This window comes from Arvicanthis niloticus, chromosome 22 (genome assembly GCF_011762505.2).
Source record: "Arvicanthis niloticus isolate mArvNil1 chromosome 22, mArvNil1.pat.X, whole genome shotgun sequence".
NCBI classification, from domain to species: Eukaryota; Metazoa; Chordata; class Mammalia; order Rodentia; family Muridae; genus Arvicanthis; species Arvicanthis niloticus.
Window position 1 is genome coordinate 2,167,043 of NC_133429.1, and position 10,437 is coordinate 2,177,479.

Below are 10,437 nucleotides of genomic sequence, written 5' to 3' on the forward strand. Positions count from 1 at the left end.
GAGGGTCCCTCCGCCCCCAGCGGGCGCGCGGGGCCGCGTGAGGGGAGCCGGGGACTAGGATGAGGAGTCTGGTTGTGGAGGGGAGATGCGAACCAAGGCAGGGAGGTCTAACTGGGGGATGATGTGGACCAGAGTGGAGAGGTCTAATTGGAGGTAATGGGGACAGGATGAGAAGTCCCGGTTGCAGGGATGATGGAGACCTGGGTTGGGGTCCCTGGGATTGTAGGAACGGAGCGAGGAGTCTGGCCTGAGCGGGTGATGGGGACCGGGGTAGGAAATCTGTTTGCGAGGTGACGCGGAGCAGGACAGGGTATTGAGGGTGGGCGGGTGCCCTGGTGTGTACTATCCCACCTCAAGCCCCAGCGCTAGGCACATTCCCTGGCCCTGAGCGCGGTGCCCGGAATAGCAGTTCAGTCACCCCCGCGCACCGCCCCGCAGCTGGACTTCCCAAGGTCACTGGCACCCAGGATATCAGGACCAACGCTGGGTCGCTGTGCTGTCAGGCGCAGTAGGTCAGCCCCCGGCCGCAGCTTCAAGCCCAACGCGTGCGCTCTTTCCCGCCGCACGAGGGCGCCCCTGGCTTGCGCCCTCGGTGACCCCAGCCTGGGCGCGCCTGGGAGGCCGGGGTGGGAGGGATCGACCGACTTCGCAGTCCCGCACTTTGGGGCCCCGCCACTTCCGCCAGTCTCTGGGACGTCCCAGGGAAGCTTGGGCGCATTGCCTTGGGCGCTGAGCATCTGGTAAGTCCCTCTTCACATCCTGCCACTATTCCACCTGGTGTGGCGGCGGCGATGAGATTGGTCTCTTTCCCTCCTTGGAGCAAAAGCAGTGATCCCTAGGATGGTGGTGAGTTTGGGGTCGCACTTCCTCCGGGATGGGACTGAAACTCAGAAGACTGGCACCCCAGTGACTGGTGCACCAATGCCTGAGAGGGATGCAGTGCTCGGGAGAGGGTATTGACAAACATGGGTAGAAGCCCCCACTCCACGATGGCCCTTGCTCAGCCTCCTTCTTCCTTCACGAGACAGCCCAGTCTCCGGGCCAGGAGAGGGAGGGGTCCAGCGGGCGTCTTGAAGCAGCTCGGGTGGATTCCCAACTTACAGCCATCTCGGTCCCAAGGTGCCCTAAAGGGCATCAGATTGGCTGACAACCGGGGAGACCCTAGTTCCAGCCAGGCTAGGGGATCTTGGCCGTCCTTACCCCTTCTTCAGGTACCTGGACCCTGTGGGCTGCGGAACGTTGAGAACCCGTGTGCCCTTCAGAGAGCCTGGCCCCGGCCCAGGGGACGTACTTCATCTTGGTTCCCTTCCCTCCTGGATGATCTTGGAAGGCTGGGATCACGAGGAAGGCGTGGGCCGAAAATGACTTCATCTGCTTGGGGAAACTGAGGCCTCCATTCAGCCCCACCCTGCCCTTCTTCTCTGCAGACCCTCTGGGCACCGCAGCCCGCACCCCTGGCAGATGAGACCATGACACACATGTTGGCAGGAGGCCAGGTCAGTCTCCCCTATCATGCCTATCATGGGGCAGGGGCGGCGTTTCCCTTAGGCTACGGGGTATCTGGGAGCACAGCGGTCCACAGACTGAGGCTGGGAGGGGGACACCCATTCTACCCCAAGTTTCTTAATGAGCCTCCATTGGTTGCCTCTCTACAGGGTCTCAGAGACTCACGGACGGGGTCCCACGGGTTTTCACTGTACAGATGGGGAAACTGAGGCCTGGCCACCCAGGAAGGTAAATGAAAGGGGTGAATAAACTTACAGCCACCTAATCACTGTTCTTAAAGAATTCCTTCAATCATTGGCGTGAGGCACCTACTGTGTGCGCATTATAAAAGAACATACTATCTGTAATAATAGCAGATTAAGATGGGAATGTGGCAGTCCAGGTCTGTGAGCCTTGTCCCAGGAGGCTGAGGCAGGAGGATTTTTCAGAGTTTAAGCCTAGCTGAGCTCAAGACTCTCATCTCAAAATTAAAAAAGAAGCCTGTCTTAGAGCCAATGCCCAGTGTCTACTGTCTCCGAGGGGAGGCAGGAACGACCTGAGTTCAAGCTCACCCATTTTTAGCTACCTAGGAAGTTTAAGACAAGCCTAGGCTACAAGACCCTGTCTAAAAAATAATAACTAAAAAAAAAAAAGAGAGAGAAATAACCCAGGCACGTGGTGCATGTCTTTAATCCCAGCACCTGGGACGCAGAGGCAGGTGGGTCTCTGTGAGTTAGCGACCAGCCTGGGCTACATAGGGAGTTTTGGGACAGCCTGGGTTACATATTGAGACAGTGTCTCAAATAAACGCGGAGGAGCTGGAGCGATGCTCAGGGTTCAGGATCTTAACTTGCTCTCTAAGAGAACCCACAACTGCTTCCAAGCACCACGTCAAGTTGTGAGCAGCTGTAAGGCAGCTCAGCGAAGGGAGCCCGTGCTGCGGGCGTCTTCCAGCACTGCAGTATGTGCACACGTGTGTGCGTGTGCGTGTGTCTGTGCGTGTGTGCGCGCGCGCGTGTGTGTATGTGTGTGTGTGTGTGTGTGTGTGTGTGTGTGTGTGCGCGCGCGCGCGCTGTTTTCAAGACAGGGTTTCTCTGTGTTTCTGGGTTTCTGGCTGTCCTGAAATCCACTCTGTAGACCAGGCTGGCCTCAAACTCAGATCTGCCTTTCTTTGTCTTCCAAGGAGTGTGCCCTTCTACAAATATCATTAAATTTTAAGCCAAATAACAACACATAAAGTTTCTAGTCCCCCACCATGTGTCTGACCTGAGCCTATAACCCACTCAAGGCTTCCGGAGATGGGGCGAGGCTGCTGTTACCGCATTTCTTTTTAGAGACAAGAGGACCCAGAGAGGTTTGGCTACCATCGAATGTCACGGGGCCAGCCAGGGCTGAGATGGCAGTTTGCCCTGATCCTGCTGGTCGCCGCCTCTTGGGGACCCTGTGCTCCCTCAGACCCTGCCTCTTCCCGCCGCTTCTGTTTTTGCTGTGGACTCTCCTGAGCTGTGATGTCAGGGGTGCTGCTCAGGTAAGGGACTGAAGGAGCCCAGGAAGCACATGGGAGTGTGGATGAGGTGGGGGACCCCAGCTCTCCTCCTGGCTGACCCTCCTCTCTGCCATTAAGTAGGGTCCCGGAGAGTGGACGCCCTGGGGGTCTTGGAGCAGGTGTTCCAGCTCGTGTGGTCGGGGCGTCTCAGTGCGCAGACGCCACTGCGTCCGGTAAACCGGGAGCCCCTCCCCTCCGCCGCACGCCCGGCCGCGCCCTCTGCCTGCCCACACACGCAGTGTGCCCTTTAATCTTACAGAGCTAGTTGGAATGCGGGTGGGGTTGGTGGGGGCGGAGGGTGGCCTGGCGGGCGATGGGAAGGGGTCTCTGAGAGGGCGTGTGGGGGGTTCCTGCTACACAGACCACCCTGGTTTTTGCAGACTTCCCGGGGAGGAACTTTGCTGGGGGGACAGCCATGAATACCGGGTGTGCCAGCTGCCGGTAGGCCCTCGGATCTGCCCTGAATCCTTCTTGTTTGGCTTATGTCCACCCCAAGTACCCCTTGTTGGTTTGCCTAGTTTTACCCCTTCACCTTCTTCCTCTCCCAGGACTGCCCGCCAGGGGCCATACCATTCCGAGACCTGCAGTGTTCTCTCTACAATGGCTACCCTGTCCTGGGCACCCAGAAAACTTACCAATGGGTGCCCTTCCACGGGGGTGAGTAGCCTGATCTCCTGGGGTTAAAAGGAAAAAGAGACTCTTGAGAGGAGTTAAGAAGTCCTCTCAGAGGCGGACATTGGAATGGGGTTTTAAAGCATATGTAGGAGTTGGTGAAGGAAGCACACGGTCTCTTTTGCATAGGGTCAAACTCCAGGCTGAGGATTGACATAGAGCTTTATCCAGAGGCCAACAGTTTTCAAACTGATCCCACTAACAGGAAATGTTGTCGCACGGAGCTGAAAATAGCAGCTTATATAACTGGGTGCCCGGGGCAGCACGCCTCCAGATTGAAGGGAGACAGGCAGCTTCAGCCGCCAGCGTGGTGGAGATAGATAAGACCGGCCCAGAACGCAGAACATTCCATCAGTTCTGGGCCTCCTTTCTTTTACCCCATCCCACCTCCACAGCGTCCCACTAGGTTGGACTTGTCCCCAGCAGGATCTGCCAGCCAGCCTGCTTCTAAGTGGTTGAGATAAAGACTGTGCGCCTGCGGGTCTCAACTGACAGGCAGGGGAAACTGAGGTACACTGCAGGCCAGTGTTACAGTCAGGCTCGGGGCTACTGAACCTATACAGGAAGGGCCTGAATGGGAGGGCGGAGCTTGCAGGGAGAAGGGTGGGGCTGGGAGGGGCGGGGCCTAGATGGAAGAGAATGGGGTGTGGCCTGAGAGGGAAGGCCTAGAGAGACGGTGAGAGAGGTACGACCTGGAAGAGACGGAGAGTGGAGGGATGGAGTGAGGAGAGAAGGCCCGGGTGGAGGAAAAGGATGGGCTGCTGTTGTGGCTTATGCCTTTAATACCAGCACTGGAGAGGCAGAGGCAGGTGGTCAGCCTGGCCTACATAGTTCTCGGACAGCCAGGGAAATGTAGAGAGACCCTGGCTCAAAAAGGCAAGCAAGCAAGCAAGCACGTGGCCTAGAGAGAGGCCGGTGGCGGTGGGCCACGAAGAGGGCAAAGCCCAGAGGGAAAAAGCAAGACGTGGGACCTGGGAAGTGTTGGCGCCCGTAGGGGTTTAGGCTGAGCTTGAGCTGGGAGGAGCTGGGTGCAGGAACTGGCGAGGGGATGGAAGCCCCGGACTCACCACCCGTCCCGCCCTCAGCGCCCAACGTGTGTGACCTCAACTGCCTGGCTGAAGGCCACGCCTTCTACCACAGCTTTGGCCGCGTGCTGGATGGCACCCCTTGCACCCTGGGGACTCAGGGTCTCTGCGTGGCAGGCCGCTGTCTGGTGAGGACCCACCGACCCTGCCTTACCACGCCCATGTCCCTGCAGACTCCGCCTTAACGTGCGCCCCACTCCAAACTGTCTCAGGGCAATTACATCAGTTTTTCCACCCCTACCGGTCCCTAAAAACTACACTCCACCCACCTACCGTTCAGGTTCTGACCCCAAACCCCACTGGGGCTTCTCTCTGGCCCCGCCCACATGGCTCCAGGCTCCACCCACCCTTCCAGTCACGCGCTTTTCGTGGCTTCTCTCACATTCTTTTCTCCAGGGCCAGCACACTCTCCAGACCCTTTCTCCTTTCGAATCCCGCCTCAACCTTCAGGTCCTGCTACCACCTGGTCCTGTAATCCCCACTGTCCCGCCCACCTACCAAACCTACCAAACCGTGTTCCTTAGCCCCGCCCCGCCAGGCCCCGCCCTCTCAGGCTCCTCCCATCCTGACCTCGTGTCCCCCGCAGAGCGCAGGCTGTGACGGGCTACTGGGCTCCGGCACCCTCGAGGACCGCTGCGGCCTCTGTGGTGGCGCCAACGACTCTTGCCTGTTCGTGCAGCGCGTGTTCCGCGACGCCGGTGACTGCCCCATCCCGCCTCACCGCCTGCGCTCGAGGAACACGGTGGAGAGGGGTGTCCCTTTAACACCTTTTGGTTCCTGGGAGCCAAGGCTCTTGTTGATTGGCAGGCTAAGGCCTGGCTCCTCGAGCCCTTCCCCTGATTGGTCTCTGACAGAGCGTCCCACCCTCCCTGGAACAGATGCGCTTTTAACCCCTTCCCTGCCTCCCCTCAGTATCATCTCATTTATCCGCAGCTATCGGTCCCTGAGCACACTATCGCACCCAAAGTGTACCTCGCCGCTGCGAGCCCCAGAGCATCCTTCCCCTGCGCACCCCAGAGCGTCCCCGCCCTGTGTACCCCAGAGTATCTCTGCTCTGCGTACTCCAGAGCATACTTGCCCTGTGTACCCCAATGCGTCCCAGTGCATCCCACCACAACGCACCCCTGCACACACCAGCGCATCCCAGAAAATCCTGCCGCGCTACACCCCAACCTCCCGCCTGCCTCAGGTGCCTTCGCCGGCTACTGGAACGTGACTTTGATCCCCGAGGGCGCCAGGCACATCCGCGTAGCACAGCGCAGCCACAACCATCTGGGTACCTCGGGGCCTCTGGGGAAACTGAGGCTTGGGCTTGGGGGCAGGCGGTTCCCGCGAGCACAGGCTGACTGATTCTTTGCAGCGCTGATGACCGGTGATGGGCACTACGTGCTTAACGGTGACGGGGTGCTCAGCCAGCCTGGCATCTATGAGGCCGTGGGCACCCGCGTGGTTTACACCCGCAGTGCCGGCCTGGAGGAGACTCTGCAGGCGACCGGGCCCACCTCCCAGGAGCTGTTGTTGCAGGTGGGCCGGTGTGGACAGTTTGGGACGGGGCACAGGCGGGACACTGGGGTCGGTTAGATGGGGGGTGCGCTGCTAAGGGGAGGTTGGGCCACCAGCTCCCGTGCGCCTTCCTGCTCCAGGTGCTGCTGCGGGAGCCCAACCCAGGGGTGCACTTCGAGTTCTGGCTGCCCCGGGAGCGCTATGGCCCCTTCCAGACTCAGGTGCAGGCCCTGGGCTGGCCCCTGCGACAGCCTCAGCCTCGGGAAGTGGAGCGGCAGCCTGAAGAGACCCCTGTGGTCCCCGAGGCCATCCCTGCCCGGGTTGCATCCCTGGCACCAGGTGAGGCAGGAACAGCGGTTTGGAGGCGGGATACCAGGCAGGGACAAGTCCCGTCTCACTCACACCCCCCCACCCCCGTAGATCCCTGCGGGCCATGCCCTGACAGCCGTGGTCGCGCACACCGGCTCCTTCACTACTGCGGCAGCGACTTTGGTGAGACCCCTGACCTTTGACCCCTTCCACTGAGCCCACTGATCTTTCTCTCCATCTGGATAGCTGCTTTGACCCTCACCCTTGATCTCAGCTGACCCAAAGGCCCTGAGGGCCCATATGACCCTCTGTGTCCCCGTCGTACAGTGTTCCAGGCCCGTGTGCTAGGCCGCCACCGCCAGGCCCAGGAGACCCGCTACGAGGTGCGGGCCCTGCTCGTCTACAAAAGCCGCACGCCTCTGCGATCTCGAGAGTATGTGTGGGCACCGGGCCACTGTCCATGTCCACCACTGGCTCCACATCGAGAATACCTGTTGGCTGTCAGGAGACTCGTCAGCCCTGATGGCACACAGGACCGGCTACTGCTGCCTCACGCTGGCTATGCTCGACTCTGGAGTCCTGCCGAGGACAGCCGGGTCCGACTGGCTGCCCGGCGCTGTCCAGTCTAAATCCTCGGTGGTTGGAGCCTCACCAGGCTCCTGTTCTGGGGTCCCATGATTCAGGAAAATCTCCCACCTGGAAGTTCATATATTTTAACCAGGGTCTTCCTATGCATACAACCCTGGCTGGCCTGGAACTCTGTGTAGACCAGGTTGGCCCTGAAGTCACAGAGCTCCATCTGTCTGTCTCTCCAGTGAACGCTAGGATTAAAGGTGCACTCCATATCTGAGAACTTGAAGGAGCTTCAAGACCCTGGGCTACCTTTCATCTAAACAACGCATGTTCGCCCCTTTTCAAACTACGATTTCATTTTTACAAGACCGGGGGGAAAAGAAAAAATCCCTCCCCTCTCACTGACTCTCGGGACTCCAGGACACCCTAGCAGAGTGGCAGGCACTGTGCACAGACACAGCATCTCCGTCCTTTCCTGGTCGGCCCGACACCCAGTGCAGAGCAGCACAGGAAGCCTGAGAGGTTGGGGTACACGCAGGAACCAATGTGTGCCCTGCTCAGTCCTCTATGCTATGGGCTCATTTCGGTCTCCCTATACCATGTGTCTGTCGTACAGTCACTCAGCAAACCACCCCCAGTGGATGTCCCTTCAGGCTATCCTCTGGGTCCTGAATCCGTCACGTGGTCCAGCCAGCTGTCTCCCCCTTCTGCCTAGGCTCTCACATCTGCTAGCTCTGACTTAGCCCTCGGGTAAATGTTGAGCACCGACTCAGCGAGTCCCAGGGCGGTGCAGTGCTGTGCCGGGATAAGCAGGGGTCACTTTGTCTAACAGGGCTTTCTAAGGTTGTCTTTTATGGCACTGGGGTGTGGAGAGAACCAAAAATCTTCCCCCAAACCCCACACAGTGTAGCTCCATTCTACAGGGATCTGTGGAGTCCTTGCGCCCCCTGGTGGCTGGCCATGGATTCCCAGGTTGGGAGATGATCTGCAAGGGGCCAGCTGTAGCAGGCTTTGGGAACCTCAGCCACCTACAATGGCTGGCCACTGTGACACTAGAGACCAGGACAGGGTCATCCCTGACGGGGTCCCTGTGCTGAGCCTGACGCACATGGTGGGAGTAGTAGCAGAAGCACAGCATAGGAAAGACATAGGAGGTTGGTCCCACTGTGGTGAAGGTGTTGGGCTCTCCCAAGCCAGGAGCTGTCCCATGAGGCCCGGACATATTAAGATTTAATTTGGGGCTGGAGAGATGGCTCAGTGCTTAGAGCACTGACTGCTCTTCCAGAGGTCCTGAGTTCAATTCCCAGCAACCACATGGTGGCTCACAACCATCTGTAATGAGATCTGATGCCCTTTTCTGGTGTGTCTGAAGACACCTACAGTGTACTCACATACATAAAAATAAATTTTTTTTTTTTAAAGATTCAATCGTAAGGGAAAATAAAAAACTACAAGAAGGTAGCTTGCTCTCCCAGGCAAGTGCTGTGATCCCAGCACTTGGGAGTGGAGGCAGGAGGATCATCACAAGTTCAGGGATGCCGGGGAAACTTAAGGCTTCCTGTTTCAAAATAATTGGAAGGCCTGAGGTCCTGGCCACACTGCAGAGTGTTACGTTAACACGAAGCCTAGCATCAGATTCCCAGAACCTGTGTAAAAGGCCACATGAAGGATCACTGGGGCACGGTCAGCCTCGACAAATTCACCATTTCCTGGTTCAGCAAGAGACAAGATGAAAGCCAGGCGGTGGTGGCACAGAACTTTAATCCCAGCACTTGGGAGGCAGAGGCAAGAGGATCTCTCCGAGTTCAGGCCAGCCTGGTCTACAGAGTGAGTTATAGGACAGCCAAGGCTACACAGAGAAACCCTGTCTCAAAAACAAACAAACAAACAACAAAATTAGGATGGAAAGCCATTAAGGCCTCGAATAGCCCAGGCTGGACCCTAACTCACTATGTAGCTGATAGCCTTGGAGACTAGATCGTATCCTACCCCACAGCAGACAGCTCTGTGGTTTGAGAGCCAGACCTGTGTGAGGAGCCGAACATTTGGTTTGGGCTTTGACAGGAGGGCTTCCAGGAATCCCAAGGCCTCCCCGCCGGCTGGCCTGAGGGGAGGAGCTATTGTCAGTTTCTTCTGGAGTCCCCCAATCCAGGACTCCCCTCCACCCTATCCCCCCATGGCCCTGGCCACACCTGTCAGACCACATTTTCAAAGCAGCAGTCACAAACCCTATCTCTAGTGCCCAAGGAGACCGTGACCTGGGACGGGGTGGGAGTCCTCCATGACTACCCCAGGTCCTTCTAAAAGCCAGGCCAGACACCCTGCCCTCAGGCGTCCCTCCCCCAGCCCCGACTCCTGCTGCAGGTACAACGCTTGCTCAAGTGCCCCTCCAACTTGCTGGGTTGCATCCTGTCCCAGAGCTTAGCACAGGCTGTACCCTCTGTCCCAGAACCTTTAACCAGCAGCTCCTGTTGCCCTGGAACACACCATCTTGACAACTTCACTTCTATTTATTCCTTTTTCTGAGACAAAGTCTTATTAGGTAGACCAGGCTGGTCAGGAACGTGCCATGTAGCCGCTGCTGGCCTGCAACCTGCTGTGTAAACCAGGCTGGTCTCAGACTGCCAAAGATCCTCTGGTCTATACTGTTATACCACACCCAGCCCAAATGCTCCTGAAAGTCTCCTGTAGCCTAGGCTAGCCTATGTAGCAGAGGATAGATACCCTTAAACTTGTGAATGCTTTGAGCCCAATACCCCAAGGTCCAACTTAGTTCCCCCTTCAGGGTGGGGTATGATTGGACTGTTGGCCTCTAAGCTACTCTGTTTTCTGGAAATTGTGTTGGATGCATAGAACCACACATCCCTAGCAGACCCTGGGAAGGGAGAAACTGCACTACCCGAGGCTATACAGGGCAGTCGCTCCTACCGATCACCGTCACCGCGGGGTGAGCAATGCTGCCGCTTAGGGCTGCCCTCACTGCACTATTTCTACCAGATATTCGACCTGAAGGGCCAGGGATGGAAAGGTCGGTGAAAGTGAGGGGATGGGGGTGTGGTCAGGGTGGAGCCCTGGCCCAGTAGTCAGGAATTGCTGGATTTCATTGCAGATCTACCAAAAAAAAAAAAATCTAAACACCTACGTGGTCTGTGACCCCAGCTGTCTGCAGGGGCACTCGCCCGGACTCTGGCTCTGTCCCACACGGATCCCATGAGCACCGCCCAGCACTCCAGCTGCCCAAGCAGAAGTGTCAGGCGTGTGTCG

General features: G+C 57.9%; 1 protein-coding gene across 9 annotated transcripts; it reads left to right on the forward strand.

Moving 5' to 3' along the window:
• Window positions 1-35: 35 nt before the first annotated feature.
• On the forward strand, window positions 36-8,596 carry Adamtsl5 (ADAMTS like 5). Of its 9 annotated transcripts, none has more exons than XM_076919470.1 (14): window positions 36-153; window positions 1,428-1,496; window positions 1,656-1,734; window positions 2,820-3,013; window positions 3,113-3,204; window positions 3,412-3,472; window positions 3,550-3,688; window positions 4,789-4,916; window positions 5,375-5,530; window positions 5,722-6,064; window positions 6,149-6,312; window positions 6,432-6,630; window positions 6,712-6,783; window positions 6,928-8,596. In XM_076919470.1, exons 4-14 carry the CDS (start codon window positions 2,882-2,884, stop codon window positions 7,227-7,229), a joined length of 1,788 nt encoding a protein of 595 aa, XP_076775585.1. In that variant the 5' UTR covers window positions 36-153; window positions 1,428-1,496; window positions 1,656-1,734; window positions 2,820-2,881; the 3' UTR covers window positions 7,230-8,596. The 9 variants fall into 9 exon arrangements, with proteins under 9 accessions (XP_076775585.1, XP_076775586.1, XP_076775584.1 ...); XM_076919469.1 differs by lacking the exon at window positions 36-153 and adding an exon at window positions 166-846; XM_076919468.1 differs by lacking the exon at window positions 36-153 and adding an exon at window positions 166-740 and having other exon boundaries at window positions 1,212-1,496.
• Window positions 8,597-10,437: the final 1,841 nt, after the last annotated feature.

Excerpts from the sequence above, each read along its gene's own strand:
- Adamtsl5 (XM_076919470.1), top strand. The coding sequence starts at position 2,882 with ATGGCAGTTTGCCCTGATCCTGCTGGTCGCCGCCTCTTGGGGACCCTG. Across the intron at positions 3,014-3,112 it reads ATGTCAGGGGTGCTGCTCAG|GGTCCCGGAGAGTGGACGCC; the intron begins GTAAGGGACTGA and ends GCCATTAAGTAG. Across the intron at positions 6,065-6,148 it reads GCGCAGCCACAACCATCTGG|CGCTGATGACCGGTGATGGG; the intron begins GTACCTCGGGGC and ends GATTCTTTGCAG.